Source organism: Cydia amplana, chromosome 26 (assembly GCF_948474715.1).
Source record: "Cydia amplana chromosome 26, ilCydAmpl1.1, whole genome shotgun sequence".
Classification (NCBI taxonomy): domain Eukaryota; kingdom Metazoa; phylum Arthropoda; class Insecta; order Lepidoptera; family Tortricidae; genus Cydia; species Cydia amplana.
In genome coordinates this window covers 2235823-2258442 of record NC_086094.1, presented here as the reverse complement: position 1 = coordinate 2258442, position 22620 = coordinate 2235823, and the positions used below count along the sequence as shown (strand labels likewise).

Here is a 22620-nt window from a genome sequence, read left to right as displayed (position 1 = left end):
GTTATTACTAAAGCCCGTACCATGAGTCACTGACAGTATCAAAACTGACATTTACGCTATCGAGAACGTAATTTACTTTCTATACATCTCGTTTGCACTAATATGCGAGTAAGATCGAGATGTATAGAAAGTAAATTACGTTCTCGACAGCGTTTATGTCAGTGCCAAACTGATGGTAGCCCTATAAGACTGCTGTCCGTCTGAGTCTGTCTGTCATATTTGTAACTTATCTCTGAGAAAACGGTTTTATTTATAACTTATCTCCGAGAAAACGCGCATTTTTGAGTTTTTATACATATGTTTTCCGAGCAAAGCTCGGTCTCCCAGATATTGAAGTAATTTAAAAGTAGATTGTAACAAGAAAGGGGAAGATACACAAAGAAATCAAAACAAAAATATATGAGTCATCGGCTAAAACAAGTCCAGGCATGCAATGAGAATGCTTTTAGCGTTATTTTACACTTAGTCATAAAATACAACAATAGCTTTTGTATAAATACTGCTGTTTTCTAACAATACATTATATGTAACTAGCGCCCCGTTCGGCTTCGCACGGGTTAATAAATTATACATAAACATTCCCCTTGAAACACTATTAGTAATTTCTTGTAAAAGCGTAGTACACGAACCGGATTTTAATTGATATAATTAAACTAATCGGGTAAAAAGTGAAATCGAGGCCGTAATCGCACTCTCATTTCGTTATTTCCTATGATTTTTTGCTGATAGAACCTCTATACATTTGTAGTCATTTGAAACAAATAATCTTTCAGATACTTGTAAATAATGGGTTAAATTCTGTGGGTTTACAGCGATTTTATTTATTTATCGTATGGCGGTTACACACTGGTTAAAATGTAGATATTAGATGAAGGTATATAAATATGTTAGGTTTAAGGTTAGGACTCAGACAATGATACACGCACACGGTCGGTTGCTAATTTAAATAAGAAGCGGCGTTTTAGAAGAACGAGCACGTGCCTTTTTTTAACACCAATTCGGCCTCCTGTAGCCTTTTGAAAACTTCGTTTAACCGCTGCAAGTGACATACGTCAATATATTTCTCGAAACTGGTTTGTTGAGACAAACTATATGTATCTGGCTTATATCAGCCGTCAATTGGGGCTTATCGTCTATCTAGTCTGTTTCCTGTCTATCTGTCTGGCGCCGCCCTAAGTGCCACCACACACTAGCGTCTTTTGAGCGTCGGTGTATAGTCAGCGCTATGGAAAATGACGTCGCAGTGCAGTTGCGCCAACGTTGCGTCGAGCAGCAGCCATAGAGTTGACTAGACGCCGACGCTCTTGGTGGCTCTTATAGGTGAGGGACATATTGCTTATTTGGCAGTCGGCAGCTGCCAAATAGTATGAAGATGTCGTCCGCCGAAAGTTCATATTTTCACCACGTCGTGCGTTGGCGTCGCTTGTATTTGTCCTACCACCAGCATAGCTAATAGACTGAACGCAAAAACCATCGTTTTACTCATGATAAACATCCGTTTATGTAAATAGAAAATGTCAGGACGATGTTGGATGCTCCTGTACGTTAAACAGCGTTCAAATTATATATGTTAATTAATCTTTACACAGCACGATTACGATGTTTTTACTCCTTTATTTGTCACGGGTACTTTAACTGAACATACACGCGTGCAAAAGTATTGCATCACTTTGAATTTTTTCGTCCGCATTCAATATCTTTGTAATTCGATACCCGAACCCGAATCTGATAATTTTGGTATCAACTGAAAGCTTATGATGTAAGGCGTTAGAAAATTGGTAAATATAATGAAATTTCGAATCTGAAGACTAAAAAAAATGTATATACTGCTCTGTAGGCCTAGCATATGATTGGTGATACCCGTCTTTTTCTTACATATATAGCGAGATACTGTCGCGCCAATCATGTGCTAGCCCGGCTGTTCTTAAATTTGATAAGATCACTAGAAAATTATTCTTTCCATCCAGTCCAGTTTGGATGTTAATATTTACGTCGAATAAAGTTAATACCTGTATAACATTAACAACTTATTGCCTTGTTTTCGTATAGAAAACTTCTCGATTTTAAAAAGTCTGTATAAATATGCCCTATATAACATGTGTCAACATAACTGCATATCTATTGGTAGATTAACCTGTCCGATGTAAACAAGAAGTCGTGTCGTAACCGTCCCGTCAATAACAAAGACTATCACTCCTTTGTTTACATCGCAAACCTTACTGATGTTCGCTACGCTCTATTATCCGTACCGCTTTCCATATCACCGGCATAAGTTGACCTTCTCGGGAAATGCTCCTGATAATTCGTAAACATTCTTAAGTAAAGTTCCTATCTCTGTCATCATCATCATAATTCTTAAGAGCCCGGCTCTTGGAGACTGGAGTAACCGCTATTCCGTTCTCTCTGCCACTGTTTTGAGCTCTACCTTGATTTTCTCTTTTGCCTGGTCCAAAAACGCACGTCTCGGTCTTCCTCTGCCTCTTTTTTTCTATTCGTCATTCAATTATAGACTTTATGTAAGTATCATGCCGTATCAGGTGCCCAAACATGTTTCCCCTTCTGTTTTCAATTGTTCTCAGCCTGTAAATCTTGTAAAAGCGGCATGCCATGAATTGTCTACCGTTGTCGCTCAAACGCGAATTTTCCGAAGAATTGCTGTGCGCTTTTTTTGTGACAACAGCCCGTGGAATGCTAAAAAAGTGAATGCATGTGCTTGGGAGTGGGGCGTCTATAGATAATTAGATATCGATTTCCGCTTGCCTATTAATTCAAAAAGAAGAACCCAATTAGGTATATCTGTGGACTGTGGATATGTTTTGACGCGCACTACGTACCGGTTGATTGAACGCACAACTAATCAATTAGGGCTCTTTTGGACGGTGCGAGACAAATCTCCAATTTTCCAGCCACTCAAAAAGAGCAAATCACCAGCCACTTATGCCAGTCGTCGCTCAAACCGAATCGAGCGTACGCGAGTGTATTGTTTCGAACTCCGTAAAAAATAGTTAAAAAATTGTGTAAGCAATTGTAATTACGTCCAAGTGACTCAGTTTAAAGTCTCACTCACCACTCAGTCTTGCATCGTCGCTCAAACTGAGCGCACGCGAGTGTTGTTTTGAGCTCCTTAAAAAATGGTTGCATGAGCGTTAGACTCTGATTACTCTCTGTTATCAATAGGAATTACGCTCCAGCAGTGCCTTAAGTTTTGACTCTCAGTCAGTCTCGCTAAGTCGCTCAAACTGAGCGCGCGCGAGTGAAGTGAGTGCAACGTAAAAGTGAACGTACTACGCAATAAGTGATATTGATATTATACATACAGACAATCTATTTTTACGACCATGCTCGAGCCAAAGACCTGCACAGACGACCTCGGTTTGTTTATTATTGTTTACTTTTGTTTACACGTGCTGTTTGTTTACGTCTTTGTTTGATTTTCAATGATAGTCGGTGCATTGTATAAATTGTATGAAATGCGTTGTACGGAATGCGCTACGGATTGTAGAACTGTATGTATTGATATGTTTATAAAATGAAATACGTTCTCAAACTTATATACTTAGTACTTAAGAAGCTTGATGTGTCCAGGACCATCCCTCCCATTTTTAACGAATCTTTGTCAACATCATAAAAAGTTCAATTCAATTCAATTCAATAAGCCTATTTATTTAACAATCTTATCAACTAGTTTTACAAAATATAATAGAAACATCTTATTTCTCTCTTAACTTGAAAAAAAAATACAAATAAAGCGATTACTATATTTACGCTGTCAGACATCGGAGTCAAGATTGTCTTGCTTTCCAGCATAGGCCTCCCCCAAGGTACCTCCAAAGTTCCCGATCATGTGCTTTCCTCCGCCAAGTATCCCATAAAAAGTTATCATCAAATAACTATTAAATTAAAAAAATTAAAAAGTCCTACGCACATAAAAACCTTACATTATTTTGGATAAGAACGCTGATGCTCTTCAAACTGCTGGGCTATAACCGCGAAAACCGAAGTTCGCAAATTGCGGGGATCTTTCTCTTTTGCTCCAATGAAGGCGTAATTAGAGCGACAGAGAAAAATGCCCGGAAACGGTTATAAATATATTTTTTTGTCCAATCCAGAAAACTACCTTAAATCGTCGAGATACCCCCGAGATAAAGGAAATATTGTTTTTCGTATTCATAGGAAAAATGCACGTGTGTTGTATATGTATTCATAAGTGAAAATATAAGATAACAGCTACATTATCACAATGATTAATCAATTACGAATGCACCACCACAACAGTAAACAGCGAGCAATTAAAGATGGCCGCTTCCGGTGCGCGTGAGTCGATTTTACTGCATCCGGTTCGCCATTTGTAGCTGTATTCGCGATCATAATCTAGCGTAAACAATATGAAACGTAATTATTAGAAAAAACGTGTGATATTTCAGATAATAACAGGCAAAGTGTTTGAAAAACTATCGGCTTGGGTTTTTTGCAAAATCCATTTTTAAAGTTAAAACGTAAGTAGTCTATGATGTGCTATGATGTCACTCAGGATAAGACGATTGGAAAATGGACGCTGGAACACACATTCCCACAGACATAGGCAGCGGTGGTTAACGTTCTGTGTATATTTGACGTGTGTGTGTATTTAATTATAAATTTAAACATTTTAAACGATAAATAAGAAATAAATAGGTAGAGTTATTTATACGTTAACAAACCGCAAACTGACGCATACAAATACACTGATAAATGAGTAGCATCAGGGGCCTATTTCTGGAACGGTATTAGTCTAATATTATTACTATGTTGCCATGGTAACCCGTACGATTTGACAGTTCGTGGACTAATAATATTAGTCTAATATCGTTTGAGAAATAGGCGCCAGGTATACTGGCTTGTATGTTTGAATTGAATATATTGATGTATCACTAAGGGCCGATACAGACGTCCTGTAACCCGACTGCAATTTGTATGGGAACTGCACGCCAACTGCAACGTTTGCGTACAGTTCCCAACTTCCCATACAAGTTGCAGTTGGGTTGCAGTTTGCAGTCCGTCTGTACCGGCCGCGGACCTAAAGGGGCCCACTGATTACCAGTCCGCCGGACGACATCGGCCTGTCAGTTGTTCGGAACCGTCAACTTTTTATTCTAACTGACAGGCCGATATCGTCCGGCGGACTGTTAATCAGTGGGCCGCTTACAGGCAGGGAAAAACTGAGCCCACACGCACGCAGCGACGCAATGTTGAACTTCAAAAGGTCAAAGCTAGTAAATTCAAACTTCCTAGTCCGAAGTACCGAGTCTAAAATCATGCACACACTTTGTGCCTAGCTGATAGCGTCGCTTGATAACCCATGCTCCCCTGGTATTGCTTTTTCGATAAAATGTCTGCGATGTCTGTCATTTAGACAGTATGCTGAATATGTGATGTTTGGTTTGCGTTATGTCGACCCTCATTCAATTACTTGTCTAGAAAAATTGGGGGTCACTGACCACCAGTATTTTAAAGGACTGGTGAATTCTAATTACTTCTACTTCTAAACAGACCTAAAGAAAACACAAAAATCAGCTTATGGGTGAAATCACATCTGTCAGCATCGAGCCGCATTTTATATATGAGAAATCGCTCGTTAGTATGAAGATGCGTACGCATCGGAAAGCTGAAAGCATGCGTACGCATCTTCATACTAACGAGCAATTTCTCATATATAAAATGCGGCTCGATGCACAGATGTGATTCCACCCTATAACTCTTGATAACTCCGAGAGTGGCGTAGCGTGAACCAATCTAGCCGTGGGCGAAAACCACATCTGCAGGCCGTTTTCAATGTGTTTTCCAAGGTAGCAAAGTAGAGGCCTTCCTAATTGTGAGCCCGTGGGCGGAAGGCCCATTCCCCCACGCCATAAAGTAAGTATAGTATAGAGTAATCGGCCCATACAAGCCTCGCTTAGTTCCACAAAAATTCAAGAGATGTCACTCAGAGCACCATTGGGCCTAAATATATATTTGTGTTATTTCAAATCTTGCCAATTTTTAAATTAACATGTATAGTTCTAATTTATTTAGCATATTACAACAAAAACCTTTTAAAACATCCATTTACACATAGTAAATCGACGCAGAAAAAAATAAATAAATAATGGCATGAACTATTCTAAGCGCCATCTATCGCATTACTAGACAGTTAGTTTCTTGCCGTTGTAACACACTAAATAGCTCGATTGTTTGAGAAAGACTATCAATAGATGTCACTGTAGTAAATCCTCATACTTTATGATCATATCACAGACAACATATCAACATTATTAAGTAATAAATAATATAATTTTTCTCAAAAATGGACGGCAAAGTCGACGTTGCCGGTTAAAAAATAGGTCGCGAAGTGTGTAGTTTATGGTCATTCTAAAAATTAAAAAGTTAAAAACATTGCAGTCTCGATTTCGGGACTGCAATGTTGCATACAAATTCCATTATTAAACGAGTTCCAAACTTTTTAAAACTTTAAATGGCCATATCAAATGAAGGCATAGGTCCATTAAACAGCCAAACAGATGATCAGCACTTATTATTAATATAATGTTGGTACCGCGACTATTTAGGTGTCTCAAATACGTTGGCGTATTTTCAGCAGAAAAATACAGTTCTATTTTTTTTAAAGGCGGCAAGCAAATCTTTTTAATGGTTTACTTTTCTCTGTGAAAATTAGAACGTTGCTTCTGTAAAATATCTCTTGCACCATTTTTGAGAAAAGCACTATATATGACTCGGCTGGAAGGCTACTTGCTGGCTTCGGATTCAATTAAACGGACTCCCAAGGTCGTCCGTTTAAAACGAATCCTCAGCTTGCAAGTAGCTACTTCCGAACCTCGACAATAATGTACTATTGTTCTTAGAAACGTGATAATAATTAAAATATATTAAACCTACATGGTATCATCAGCCACACTGTTAAGTGTTAACTGTACTGTGGGGCTTAGTCAATTTGTGTAAAAAAATGTCCATTAATATTTATTATTATTTATTATTATGTACCGATGTACAGTTAGGAGTGTTGCTGTTTGTATATTAATTTACTTAACCTTACGCATTACAAAATTGTCCTCATATAGCTATACATATATTTTAGGACAGTCTTACACTAATCGACCTACTTGGTAACAAAACATTGTAAATTCTTGAGCAGTTAGAATAGCAGGGCAGGTGACAAAAACTTGCTCAAAAGCATAGAAGGTAGCATCCTATAGAAGTGGTGTACGCGTGCCTCCGTGAGGGACAAAACATGTAAATTCGACCAATCATAGCGTCGCATTGCGCCGCTATGATTGGTCGAATTTATTTGTTATGGTGGGCAACAAATGAATTCGACCAATCACGGTGGTCAATTTACGGTGGGGAATAAAACAAGATGTGAGACTGTGACAAGGACAAACAATAATAGCGCTTTCGCTGCTACTCCTACTGAAAGATACATAAGACTATCCCGTTCTGTCAGTTATCCCCTGCTTCTATTCATGCTCAAAAGAGAAGAGACATCCGACATTTAAAAAAATATCCCTATATGTATGAGAGCAATAATACAATGTGTAAATGTAAATACATACATATCTTATATTTTATGATCATATCAAAGCTGGAAGTCCTAGGTTCGGATCCCCCTAAAAGTGTATTAATATGGTGTCCCATGGTGGTGGCCCATTTGTCCCCGCCGCCATACAAGAGGTGTGGACAGATGGGAATAGATATAGACCATTAATATATACACACACAATTAAAAAACAAATAAATTTCCTATGAGGATTTGAACCCAGGACCTCCTACTTCATAGCACATAGCAGAGCAGGGTCACTGTCACTACTGACTAGCTAGGAGGCCGTAGAAATAATATACAATTTATATATATTTAAATTAAGTACAGTCAGCGTCGTATAGTAGGTCGCATCCAAAGTATTCAAATAGTTCAGTACGCCATACAAATAATATGGTGTACCGAACTATTTGAATACTTTGGATGCTACCTACTATATGACGCTGACTGTACTTATATAACAATTAACAAATCAGACTGGTAGCCACAGTTTAATGGCTAATCTAGGATTAAAACTTTTTAGTGGCTTGCCATTATGTTCAAAACATTTAGCTTCATACCACATCAAATATTTAAGTTTACCGCCATTGCCCGCCAGCATTGAACAAATTGGTTGTTAGTGGGTAGACAAAATAAAGTCACTATCATGTTAAACATTGAATTTATTAATTGTATTTTATTATTTTTAAAAGAATCTTCATAGCATGTGTCTGTCCGTTGAAACAGGAATCAATCTCAACCATCTTCCACTCAAAATATTTTACTTGTGGTACAGTCGCCATCAGATATATCGGAGCGGCCAAGGCGCTCACAAATATCTGAACACGCCTCTATTGTCAGGGCGTTAGAGTGCGTGTTCAGATATTGTGAACACCTTGGCCGTTCCGATATATCTGATGGCGACTGTACAGAGATGCATTGACTATTTCATCTTCACTCTCTTGTTGCATACATTGTAACTTCTAGTGGCTAGAGGCTGGGTCCTGAAATCAGAAACATATTTTTTATATATAAAATGTAATAATATCACAATAAAGTTTAATACACATTGCCTTCACATTGGAGTCTGTTTGCAAACACTAACCATTGTATAGATTTAGACCAAGAAAAGTATGCAGCGATATTGATCGCCTGCGCAGTACATGTGTTATTTTAAATGTCAAACATCTTTGAAATTATGACGTACCTTTCTTCTTTCTTGCTCTAACTCTAAATACTTTGGAATCTTTTGCTTGCTCGGGTATCAATATTAGCATGGGGGGTTAAAATAAAACTTGACAATAGTTATTAGTGGGCAAGGGGGCAAAGCAGTTGTTTAACCGCTCATGCTAATGTTGATTCCAAGCAGAAGATTTGAACTATGAGCGTAGCGAGTGGTTCGAGAAGTGGAATCTTGAGCGTTGTGAGAATTCAAGGCACGAGGGTTAAACAAACATTGCCACCTAATGAAACACAGAATTTATCGCACAACGCAGGGAAAATACCAACTATAAAATACCAAAAAAATCAAATCCACATGAACATTATAAAGAATTTATAATTCAAAATCATCATTTAAAAGTAAATTCTACCAGCTAACATAAGGAAACTCAAAATTTAGATCTGATTACTTTGCCCCACATGTGGGAAAAATGCAATTTTCTCATTAGTATTTGAACAATCAAGGGGGCCTTTACCAGTTGGTGTGGTGATAAATTATTTAATTAACCTTTGTATTCAAAACAAACTTACCTGAAGTGTTAATTTTTTATCAATTTTATCATTTATTGGCAAACAGTAGACACTGTCAGATTAATATGTAGGTTTTACCATTAGTAGTGTTCCGTTACTACATCGGCAATTCACGTCATCATCACAGGTCTTTTCGTCTATTGCAGACGATTTATGCATTGCTGTTTAGACAACGGGTTTGGTGATTGTGGAGGCCGATGCGTGAGCGGCACGACCTCCCACATTTTGGGCACATGTCACGCTTAGCACAGTCTTTAAAGCGCCACATCGGTCTTCCAACTTTCCTTTTAGCATACCTACGCAACTGCACCAAGCAAGACACGTCTAGGTATTCTATTCACGTACTTGTACTATAGTTCAAATGAAGCTATAATATGAAATTAATAAGTTTGTATAAACAGAAACAACGCAAAGGCAACAAACGCGGTGCCGCTTTGTGGCGACTTGACTATTTGACAGTTTATTTTTAGTGTTGCCGTTGAAAGTTCTTTCTTGTCCCTAAATAGAGCTTTTATGATTTATTATTATACAATATTATTAGTTCAAATAAAATATGATATTCCAAAAGACTACAAATAATATTATATAGTACTTAAATTCCAAAATAATGATAATTATGCCTCAGTGTCCATTTCTGAGGGCCTACCGCGAACCACGTTCGACGTGTTGCCTCTCTGTCGCACTTGTAAATTCGTACGTAAGTGTGACGGGGAGGCAACACGTCGAACGTGGTTCGCGGTAGGCCCTCAGCTTTTTTAAGGAACAGGCGTATAACATTACCCTGAAGTAGGGGACTAATTTTAAAATAGCAATAATCATTACTTGATGCCGTTTTTGACGTTTCTGTGCACGCTGTTGTCTGTCTATACTTATAGGTCACATAATTAGTGATACAAACACCTGCCTGGTCAATATACGCAAAATTAGATATATTTATTCTAATTATAACAGAAAAAGTTTATTAAAACAAACATTAAATGCTTTTGTATAATAATTTCAGGTTTGATAGGTACGGGTTTTGCCATGGGAGAAGTTGAAAAGGAACGTTATGAAAACATATCTTTGTATGTATAGGTACTAAGATGGTACAAATCATGTACAAATCTGTTGCTTAAAAATAAAAGCACGACGCGACGTTGCCAAACTGCTATGAGTTACTGCGAAGCGAGTCCAGTTTAACTCGACAACGTCGCATCGTATTGTTACAATAGGGTATTTTCGTACTAGTCAAATCAGTTACTTTTTTATAGTTATTGCAATGCAACTTGTATCGTAAATTTTTAGAAGGCACGATAAGAGTGAATTGAGCATGAATTGAGGTATTTTATCTCATTAGGATCGAAAGAGCTCGTGAATTTGAGTACAAATAACACAAAAGTGGCAAAAAAGATCACAATATAAAAAATGGCAAAAAATAGTAGTTTTCGATATAAGTGCGAGAAGTATGTCATTTTGCACGAGTACCGAGCTTTCGATTTTTCCGGTAATATACTGAGGGGCTACCGCCAAAACCGAAATTCGCAAATTGCGGGGATCTTTCTCTTTTACTCCAATGCAGGCGTAATTAGAGTGACAGAGAAAAATGCCCGCAATTTGCGAAATTCGATTTTCGCGGTTATAGCCCTGTCACTTACAACGGATGCCTTTACTTTGATATCTGGTGGCGTTAAATTAACTCCAAAATCGTCTGAATCACTCATTTTTATTTAATAACTTATGCTTTCTTGGCAATTACTTACAAACATAAATCACTTTAAATGTTGAATAAAAAAGGCGGGAAGGGAATAAAAAAAGTTTTACTTTTAATTGCCATTTTTTTCAATGTGGATTCTGTTGTCACTGTTGTCAGCATTATGCCAATTGAAGAGAAATTGTATTATTAAAATTAATAAAATTAATTTTCAGAACATATAATTATACATGGTCAACCAGATCTTGACAGTAGAAAAAGGCGGCAAATTTGAAAAATGTAGGCGCGAAAGGATATCGTCCCATAGAAAATTTGAATTTCGCGCCTTTATTTTACTGACAAGATTTGGTTGACCAGCTATATGTAAAAAAACATGAATCTTTTGTTATTTCATTATATTGATATATATCTAATTAATTACATTTATATTAAGTGTATAAAGTGTATTGTACGAACGTCAGCTTCATTCTGTCGCGCGTTGTTCAAGTAATACTATTGGGTCTCGAATAATACTCCTTTATGCCCAATCGCGCGTTGTTCAGGTGGGTCATTTATAAGCGGGTCTCGCATAATACTCATTTATTTAAAATGTATCAATCAGATTACTTTTTAGCACTAGTGTAAAAAAATCAAACTTTACGCACGATTTGCAGCTACAAAATAGTTATTTTCGATACAAGTGCGAAAAAAAGGAAATCCGAAACGAGTGGCGATAAATTAAAACACGACCGAAGGGAGTGTTTTAAATCGACACGAGTTGCGAATTACCTATTCGCACGTGTATCGAACAACGTTTTACAGTACATATGGCACTTTAAAGTTTCAACATACGCACGAAAAGTGCTATTTTACGCACTAGTGCGGAAAAGTAGCCCCATATGTACTGTAAACTAAACTTTTTGAGCAATTGGATTAAAAAAATATAAAGAAACGCTCAAGTACCAGTGGCATGGTGGCATATAGACGGACTTACGCCAGTAGTAATGTCTAATCCTTTTGCCATGCACCAATGGTAGCATGCGCAAAATTATTATGACAGGTATTTATTTTCAGCCGGTTTAAATAGTTTCGGCAAGACTTATGTAGCATTCTTATAATATATAAATATTATCATCACCACAGTATCGTTTTCCGAAATTACTTTATGGTTATACCGTTTGGCTACGCTATTTCTCTGTACCCTGCCTCTCCCTTCCCTCCCTGTACTCCTTAAGTGCCCGAACTCTCTTTACTCATACTGAAAGATACATAAGAATATCCTGTTCGGTCATTTCCTTCCACCCCTCATGCTTGATCCAGTTTTAAACTAGATTCATGATTTATTCAATACGCTATAAAGCGACATCTGTTGATTACTTCTAATCGTTGGCAACGACATATGTCTACTAACTTTCAATGAAGACGTATAGATGTCGTTAGGAATTCTATGATTTGGATGTGACACAGCGCCATCTTGTATCCATGATAGGCAACAGTGCATTTTCAGTGACGCCATCTGGTAATGATGCGCTTTTAGGCGGTCACATTTGAATGTATGGGATAGCAGCGTCTGTATATATGTAGTCTGTGCCCACGCCTAGCGACTGCGAGAGTGTTTATGTCTCGAGACTTGAAGACCGAAATTCATCAAAAATCGTCAAAAATAGATGACGTAATTTATGAACAGCACCTATATAGGAGTTTTCGAGGCCGAAAAGTCCATCTAGCTAGGTCTTATCTCTGGGGAAACGCGCATTTTTGAGTTTTTATGTTTTCCGAGTATATCTCGGTCTCCCAGATATTGTTAGGCTTAAAGTGCATATAAAGACGTATTCTATATCTTTCCAGAATCATGGGTGGAGCTGAACAGCGGCGGTGGTCTGGCCGCCGAGAACGAGTACATAAGACTGCTAAGGGAGGCTCAGAGGGAGAGCAGGGACTCCTCCGTGAGGCACTCCAGGGCTTCCAGCGTCAAAGGAAGGTAAGGGGAGAGGGGAGGCTGTGACGGACAGAAAGGGTTCATTACTGATTAGGGAGACTCCTCCGTTTGACACCAGGGCTATCAGCGTCAAAGAAATGTAGCCAAGGGGACAGAACGGGTACGGTAGATGTCGCTACGGTCCCATTGACCCATAATATGGTGGAAAGATTAGCTGGCTATGGATGAGGTCTTGGTGGCTATGGATTTGATAGCTGTTGGTCCAACATGCGATTCGTCCAAATGGGTTTCAGCACGCTTTTCGTCCAGCACGCTTTTCGTCTTCACGCTTTTCGTCTTCACGCTTTTCGTCCAACACAATTTTCGTCCAACACGCTTTTCGTCCAGCACGCTAGTCATCTCTAAATGTCATGAGAAAACCATAGCTATATTCCCAAGTCATTCCCAATAACATAATTATTTGTGTCCTCGACTGTATGGGTTATTCCTACTAGTTACCAGTGTTACTACCAAGTTGTTACCAGTGGTAACTACTGGGATTTTTTTCCCCACCTTTTACCACTGGTAACTACTGGGCTTTTTTTAGATTTGGTATTTAAGTTCTATAGACTATGAGGGCACCTAGAGCGCAGCGTTTTACGCCCTTATTAGTATGACGACCCGGGAACCCTGCAAACCCTTGGGGGAGGGGGACTTAAAATAAATAGTACTCATTTAATTTGATTACTGTGCAATTGTATATCTATGCCATAGGTATATCTTTCATTATTTGTATAAACGTAACATAGTCACACGCACTATATTGTTGTTATTATATATATAATATTTTTGTTAGGTACTAATCTTCGCTACACTTGAAGAACGGTTCAAACCCGCGGGTAGTTAAGATCGGTTTCTTCGTGTACCCGTGTACACTGATACCCGTGTAAATGTTTCTGATGGATCCGTGCGGGTTCGTATAGTTCGGGTTCATAGTACCGCGGGCTTAAGAACACGGGTACCCGTGTCAACGTGTAACACGTGTATTGTGAGCTCTAATATGAACGAATTGGGAATGTGAACGAGTTGAAAACATGGGGGCGAATCGCTATATGGATATACCGCATTAAGGATACCTACTTGACAAACCACGTAGTTGACGAACTAAGATTTAGACGAATGGCGACTTGGACGAATCGCGATATGGACGAACGGCGTTAAGGATACTTGACGAACCACGCAATGGACGAATCACAATTTGGACCAACAGCTATCAAATCCTCAGATGGCAGAGCGCTGGAGTATCGATCCAGAGGCCGTGAGTTCAAGTCTCACCCAAGACAGTAATTTTTCCACTTTTAAATTTATTCTAAACCCTTTAGACTGATTAGGGATAATAGGGAGAACCCACATGCCACAAGGCTTACCTTCCTAAAAATATCGAGTCCTTATCCCTCCAATATAACAAAAACATTTAAATAGTAATCTTACCCACAGGCACAGAGAAATATAGTAAGACAAGAGTGCTCACTCCATACATCAGTTAGACTATTAATTTCAGTATCTTAACAGTATAAGACTTTCCGGTCGGTGCTACATCTATTGTCAAGTAGCAGTACCGATAGTTCCGCTACTCGATGCTAGATGCTAATAGTATTTTTGGTACTAAAACTGATGTATGGAGTGAGCAATGTATGTATTTTTTTCTCTATGCCACAGGTCATAAAAAAGGCATTAAATTTAACTGATTTGCAAGACCGAAGTGATCCCCATAAGTGTTCCGTGAACAAAGTTTTGTACGGAACACTAAAAACGTACCTACTCTAAACCCACACTACACCACTGTTTAGGCTGTTCTCTGTTGCTAGCACGCTAATTACCCGAAGCCCCATTAGTGCACGCGTTTGCTGCACTGCACTGTTATGCAATTTTAATTACTGCAACGATATGAGAACGGGGGTAAACTGCCTATCTGTTGGAAGCTGAAGTGTTTTGATATGAACAGTACGTTAACATTAAAAATAGCGTGTGAGACTAAACGTCAAATGCTTACAAAAATGTTATTTTCGCACAAGCGTAGCGAGTGGCTCGATTAGTGACATCTTGAGCGTTGCGAGGGTTTCAAGGCAGGACGATTAAACAAACTGCTATATAATTTGGGTAAATCACAAATTATTTCATAAAATGCTGGCTGTGCAGCATCACAGATCATAAACAAATGAACGCTTTTCAATATTTATCTTCCACTGACATTTACTAGTTATAGTTATAAAAAAAACATCATTTTGTGAAAGATAATTTCGACATTCACAATACCAAGGCATGGTTGTGATAAAAGGCCATTGCCTTTTTCACTGACATTGGTTCATATCGAATTTTCAAGATAATAATTCGCCTTTCAGACATAATATATATAAATAATAGTAATACATACCTATGTATATTTTACATAAGTAATTAAGTAGATATAGTTTAATAACTACCTAGTTGGGTTATTTTTAGTCAATCTATCTTCTGTGTGTGTTTAATCTTCTATGCGTATTCGAGTTGTTACAATTTTGTTTCTTATTTCTATGGAACTAGATACATATTGCGAGAATGTGCAGAGACTGCAGAGTACATAACAGACGAGACAAGACGAGACCAGACCGACTGGTCCATTTAGCTAGCCGGTACTAGGCTATCATGAAATTAAATGATTTGAGCAACATCATACGATAAATTCCTAGGTAACTTAAACCAACAAAAATGCTTGTTGCCTAGTTTACATTCTGTGGCATTAAGATTAGGGTATCATAAGAGCCGATGGCCCCCACGCCCAGTGCTGGGCATAAAACTGCCAAGAATCTCCAAATGCAATGATTCCACCAAGGATGCGATTTTGATCAGATCGGTGCTCCAACTTGATCGCGGACAGCTTTCAAAAACTTCTATACGCTGATTACTCAAATTGACATAGATTACTCAAATATGTACAACATTTTAATGAACTACAAATGAATTAAGAGGTGGCGCCAAATGTCCAGCATTGATAACAAAATATTATCATAACAACTAATGCTATTTTCTAAATTACGATTAAAATGGACAACGAAACAGCGAATCATTTCGACACATTCCTCCGATCGGAACCTTTTTCAATATACAAAGAATGTAGCCACACCAAAACATCTCACGAATGCCAGACCCGCTGAACCGGTCCCGAGTACCAGGAGACCAGACGGCGGAGGCGGTGGCGTGTTTGTAAATAAAGAGAAATCCGCGTACTACGACTACACGCTTCTAAAACGACTTAAGTAACGAATTGTCTATTCGAAATTCAGCCATAAAACCACGCGTAAAAGTCTAAAACCGCGTTCACTGGCGTCTGCTAGCTTATATCTGAAACGTCTTTTGTAACTACACGTCTATTCGAAATACAACCTTAAAATCACGCGCCATGGTCTATAATCGTTTAATAATCTAAAAGGATTTAAGTCTATTTTCATTTCTATTTCAAATTGAACTATACTACGCAGACTGACGGTTGAGTTTCAAATGAACAGCTTTTAGGTTAGTGTGATTAATGTGATTCTTATAACGCTTGAAAGTGATGGTGCCTTGGTGTTTTTGTCGGGGAAATTGTATACGCGGATTTTTTTCGTTCCTTGTCAGCAAGTTTATAAACGTGTCACAAGGGTGAGGGATTCTAAAAGAGAATCCCGAGCGTAGAGGTATTCAAGTGTGCATCCTGTTTCGCACATCGCCTATGAGGCAATCATTTTCATTATGCAAAAAAAGTGTCCTAGAACAGAAAAGTCCAAAAAAGGGAATAAAAGTGCCACCTTGATCCCTCCTAGCAGGGAAGCAAAGCCTTTTTCGAATAGGTGATGTGAAAAATAAATCAAAGGAGAAATATGCATACGCACTTCACGTATATTCCTGCCAGCCTATTATGGATAGCTTTATCCATCTTTATCCACGTGATAAAATAACTGTCACTGTTTAACACCGTGGGAAAGAAAGTGACGGACACCGTTTTATCACGCTGTCACGTAGACAAGAACGACCATCATATCCGTACTGATGAAGGATTCCGTCCTTGTGACGCGGAGGCTACAGATATTGAAACACAATACGACATACACATCTACATATATAGTTGTGGCTAAAAACTCACTATTCGTAGACCGTATTACAAAGTTATAAGCACTACTATTGGTCAGTTCGTAAATACGCATATTATGTTACAAAGTGTACAAAGAGACCTTTCAAACGCTACCGACCGCGACGCGTGCAATGCGATATCTTGATAAAAAATCTACATATAAATAAATACCTATTATACTTATTTTAGTGCTTGTGAACCTGATACGAAATAACATTTAACAAAAATAAGTTTTTCGTCGATATTTTATTGTTTTTATACGAGCTTTATTCGCCAAATGTACTTTTCTTTCGACACTCATTCCTACACTGTCTTCAGAGATGTGTAAAATTTCATGTTATTTCAGAATGTCGTTTTAAAATGTGAGCGTAACTTCGATTACATGTATGACGGCAGTTAGATTCGTAATAATTATAAATAAAAGCTCGTAAAAAGAAAACAAATATCACGGTCCCATTTTAATATCACTACATAGTATAAAATAAAGTCGCTTCCCGCTGTCTGTCTGTCTGTATATATGCTTAGATCTTTAAAACTACGCAACGGATTTTGATGCGGTTTTTTTTTAATTAGATACAGTGTTTCAAGAGGAAGGTTTATGTATAATTTGTTAACCCGTGCGAAGCTGGCAAAAATCATTTGCGTTTATATGTGTGCACGGCACGTCTGTACACGCGTCGTTGTGTATGTAGGGTAAGTCGCTGTACTGAGAGCACGCCAGAAGTCCGCCAGATTCATGTCGCGGGGCGAGGTAATGCGAGTCGGGGCGGGGCGGTGCGTGCCCGTTCTGTATGATAATACTATTACTTATTCTGTGGCTGGGGCGGTTCGCTAGTTACATATAATTGTCAGTATTAACGAAGTAATGTCTGTTTCAGCCCGAAGTCGCCCCCGAACAGTCCCAACCTGGAACCCTCCACTGAAGACGAGCTCAAAGGAGTCTACATCAACTGCTGGAGGGTGAGCTTACAATTACCAGCCTTACTATTAGCAGCTTTAAGTCTACGTCATACGCGTAATGCAAAAACCCTACTTCTTCCTCGTGTTATCCTCGTATTTTGCCACGGCTCATGGGAGCCTGGGGTCCCCTTGACAACTAATCCCAAGAAGAAATATAAGACTAGATATACGTCTAGTGAAACTAACCGTGAATCATTCAAAACTGTTTATCCCTTGAATTGGTGTAGCCACTAGTTTTTGCGAAAGCGTGACCTTCCAACCCAGAGGGGAAACTAGGCCTTATTGGGATCAGTCAATGCACAGACCCTACTAAATGAGTGTATAACTAATCTGTATTCACATAGCTTTAACCGCCATAAGGCATATGACTAAGTACTCAACTTTGATCCCGATATACCATACTAAGGCGCAACTCTAGTGCATATTTCTTTACACTATACCTAGGTAGTAATCAACCGATGTGTACGTTTCAGGATGAGTCCAACGACTGGGTATGGGAGTGGAGCAGTCGGCCCGACCAGATGCCTCCAAAGTAAGTAAACTATGTATATATTAAAATTTTCTTCTTAGACCTGATAAGGTATTTCTACTTTCATCAGTTATTTCATTTATAGATAGATAGATAGAATACTCTTTATTGGCACACCTCAGTAAAAAGATACAAAAGAAAAGAACAATTGAGTATATCAAGACTGTATTAAATAGATTGGTAAATTTTGGAGTTGGCACACTAACAAATGTTTTCCAGTATGGACTACCTAATCTTATTGCACAATATGGCCAAAGATTAAAAAAAGTCTGTGTAAAAATAGATATACTTGGTCAACCAGATCTTGACAGTAGAAAAAGGCGGCAAATTTGAAAAATGTAGGCGCGAAGGGATATCGTCCCATAGAAAATTTGAATTTCGCGCCTTTTTTACTGACAAGATTTGGTTGACCAGCTATATGTAATATGTATTCTATTTGCCATAATCAAAGGATCGAATTCTGTTCCTTATTGATATTTATTAACAAAATTTTCCAGTAAAACGTAAAGTTTTCTAGTACAGAACCCGTATTAAACTCGTGCCGCCCGCCGCGGTATTGGGTTGAAATTCACTTGTTCAAAAACTTTGTGGCAAAAGAAATGCTACTTCACTACATAGTATAAAACAAAGTCGCTTCCAGCTGTCTGCCTGTCCCTATGTATGCTTAGATCTTTAAAACTACGCAACGCATTTCGATGCGGTTTTTATTAGTAGATAGAGTGATTCAATAGGAAGGTTTATGTATAATTTATTAACCCGTGCGAAGCCGGGGCGGGTCGCTAGTCGTTTTTATAAAACTGGATAATTCAATTAAAAGAGAGACAACGTACATTGGGCGGCACGAAATTACGTCTAGAAAAACCGGCCAAGTGCCAGTCGGACTAGCGCACGGAGGGATCCGCACCATCAACAAAAAAATAGAGTAAAACAAGCAAAAAAACGGTCACCCATCCAAGTACTGACCCCGCCCACGTTGCTTAACTTCGGTCAAAAATCACGTTTGTTGTATGGGAGCCCCACTTAAATCTTAAATTTATTCTGTTTTTAGTATTTGTTGTTATAGCGGCAACAGAAATACATCATCTGTGAAAATTTCAACTGTCTAGCTATCACGGTGACAGACGGACGGACGGACGGACGGACGGACGGACAGCGAAGTCTTAGTAATAGGGTCCCGTTTTTACCCTTTGGGTACGGAACCCTAAAAAATGACATTTCACCATTTTCAAATGATGACCTTGTTTTTCAGGGACTGGCGGTTCAAGCACCCTGTGTCGGCGCGCGGGCCTCCCTCAGCCACGTCCTCCATAGAGGTGCTAGAGCAACAACTGTGCGTCCCCTCCAACCAACAGGTACGCATAATCACCCACAGGAAGACTAACATACACATGAGTAGCGTGGATGTGATGCAGGCTGGTGGTTCAAGCACCCTGTGTCGGCGGTTTCTCGGACTTACGTTAAATCTTATGGAGTAAAATTAGTTCAAGCGGCTGCTTGCTACTAATGTCGGACATTCCATAAGATTACCTGTGTTTGTGACGATCAGCGCCACTTCCCCCTCCATCGACTTCGCACCTTGCCAATAGATTGCAAAAAAACTAAGCGTTTGCTATAAAAAGTGTATATTTGCAGAGCCACTGCCTGTCTGTGCGGCGCACCTGCCTGTTCAGCCGCGGCGCCATCGCTGCTGTCCTGGTCACCAACCTCGTGTCGCTGCTGCTGGGCGCCGGCATCGGGTAACTAGCTCCATCACTTATACAACACAGTACACACCGGCCCTCTACATACTAACCTCCCCCCCCCCCACCTCTCCCACCACACACTCGTACAGCAACTGGTAGCCACATACACACAACACAGTACACCTCGTATAGGAAGCACTGGCCTGTTCAGCCGCGGCGCCATCGCTGCTGTCCTGGTCACCAACCTCGTGTCGCTGCTGCTGGGCGCCGGCATCGGGTAACTAGCTCCATCACTTATACAACACAGTACACACCGGCCCTCTACATAACCTCCCCCCCCCCACCCGTCCCACCACACACTCGTACACCAACTGGTAGCCACATACACACAACACAGTACACCTCGTATAGGAAGCACTGGCCTGTTCAGCCGCGACGCCATCGCTGCTGTCCTGGTCACCAACCTCGTGTCGCTGCTGCTGGGCGCCGGCATCGGGTAACTAGCTCCATCACTTATACAACACAGTACACACCGGCCCTCTACATAACCTCCCCCCCCCCACCCGTCCCACCACACACTCGTACACCAACTGGTAGCCACATACACACAACACAGTACACCTCGTATAGGAAGCACTGGCCTGTTCAGCCGCGACGCCATCGCTGCTGTCCTGGTCACCAACCTCGTGTCGCTGCTGCTGGGCGCCGGCATCGGGTAACTAGCTCCATCACTTATACAACACAGTACACACCGGCCCTCTACATACTAACCTCCCCCCCCCCCCCCCCACCACACACTCGTACAGCAACTGGTAGACACATACACACAACACAGTACACCTCGTATAGGAAGCACTGGCCTGTTCAGCCGCGACGCCATCGCTGCTGTCCTGGTCACCAACCTAACCTGGTAACTAAATATATTTGTCACCGTAAAATTGTAAACACTCGTCATATTATAATCTCGCTAGTTACATTATAAACTGACGGTAGGGAGATTATAATATTTATAATCTAACCTACGTTAGATTATAAACTAACGGGTTCACAATCTTACGATGTCATATTCATTGCCTACGAGCCGTTAAGGCCCCGTAGGTTCGGGTTCTTCTCTCACTCGCACTGTGATGGATGTGCGTGCTCGGGACCCCGGATATCATGTTTTTGAATTTATATTTGTTTTTGTATATGTTGTCCCCGCCCAAGTGACCGCCGCCATACACGAGGAGGGGACAAATGGATATCATTCATATGAAATTATGAATGCACCCATTCGGCGGGAACAAATCAAAAGAACCCTAGAATGCGCCCTATTCTGTAACATACATAGACTAGGAATCCTCTAGACGGAGTTTAGAGCAATTATTTCATGGAACCGATGCTGCCAAAAATACTGGGGTGCGGGGGACGAGGTGAGCGAGTCCCGTGCCGTGATTGGTCCGTTCAATGACACGGACGTCACACAAAGACACTTTGACTCGAAGATGGAGTAAAACTATCGAATATTTGTGGCAGAGGGGGTAGCGCTACTATGCTCAGTCTGGAGGATGTCTTGTCTGTGGTAACATATGACACATCATTTATTGTTTCTCATGCCTCATGAAGGCCTATCGCATTGCATTGATTTTCATAAAAAAAAACTGTTAATCGTGTACGTAAATCAATCAACAAACATACATGAATCACTACATAGTATAAAACAAAGTCGCTTCCCGCTGTCTGTCTTAGATCTTTAAAATCACGCAACGGATTTTAATGCGATTTATTTTTAAAGATAGAGTGACCAAGAGGAAGGTTTATGTATAATTTGTTAACCCGTGCGAAGCCGGGGCGGGTCGCTAGTTTAATATATAACTTGTATGTTTGTGTGTTCCAGTGTTTGGCTGAGCAAACGCGGCATGCTGCCCCCCAGACTGATCGTGCTGAATTAGACAAGACTGACGCTCCGAGGCGGATGCACACCCTGTATACCATCACCCATCACCCTGTATGTCTCTATTGAGTCTCATTGTGTCTGTGGTCTCTATTATTTCCCAAAAAGTTTTAAGTCATAATGTATTGTTTGCCTAGTTTACCCTCTGGGCCTAGTTTACCCTCTGAGTTGGAAGGTCAGATGCCAGTCGCTTTCGTAAAAACTAGTGCCCACGCCAATTACTGGGATTAGTTGCCAAGCCGTGGCAACATTCCGGGACAACGCGAGGAAGATGAGGATTGTTTGCCCGCATTTTATTATCATAATTTATTTGGTTCAGAAACGCGTCACTTTTCAGGATTGCCATAAAAAAACTAACCTAACCTATCTATAGGATAACCTAACGAAAATCCTGAAAAGTTAACGGTTTCAGTTTTATGACTAATGATAATATGACAAGCAATACATTATGATTTAAAACTTTAAGGGAAACAAAGGGACC

The 22620-nt window shown here is 39.7% G+C and overlaps 1 protein-coding gene across 2 annotated transcripts in view; it reads left to right on the top strand.

The window, feature by feature from the left end:
* The window catches only part of LOC134660153 (BCL2/adenovirus E1B 19 kDa protein-interacting protein 3), a 52006-nt gene extending 29812 nt beyond the window's left edge, over positions 1 to 22194 (top strand). Inside the window, exons 1-7 of one of the 2 annotated variants that reach the window (XM_063515878.1) lie at positions 3207 to 3372; positions 12819 to 12951; positions 17914 to 17995; positions 18469 to 18527; positions 19774 to 19876; positions 20157 to 20260; positions 22083 to 22194. In XM_063515878.1, coding sequence (XP_063371948.1) covers positions 3339 to 3372; positions 12819 to 12951; positions 17914 to 17995; positions 18469 to 18527; positions 19774 to 19876; positions 20157 to 20260; positions 22083 to 22137 — 570 coding nt within the window. In that variant the 5' untranslated portion in view covers positions 3207 to 3338 and the 3' untranslated portion in view covers positions 22138 to 22194. Of the gene's footprint in view, positions 1 to 3206; positions 3373 to 12818; positions 12952 to 17913; positions 17996 to 18468; positions 18528 to 19773; positions 19877 to 20156; positions 20261 to 22082 lie in introns of those variants that run through there. The other variant, XM_063515877.1, reaches the window with a different exon arrangement.
* Positions 22195 to 22620: the final 426 nt, after the last annotated feature.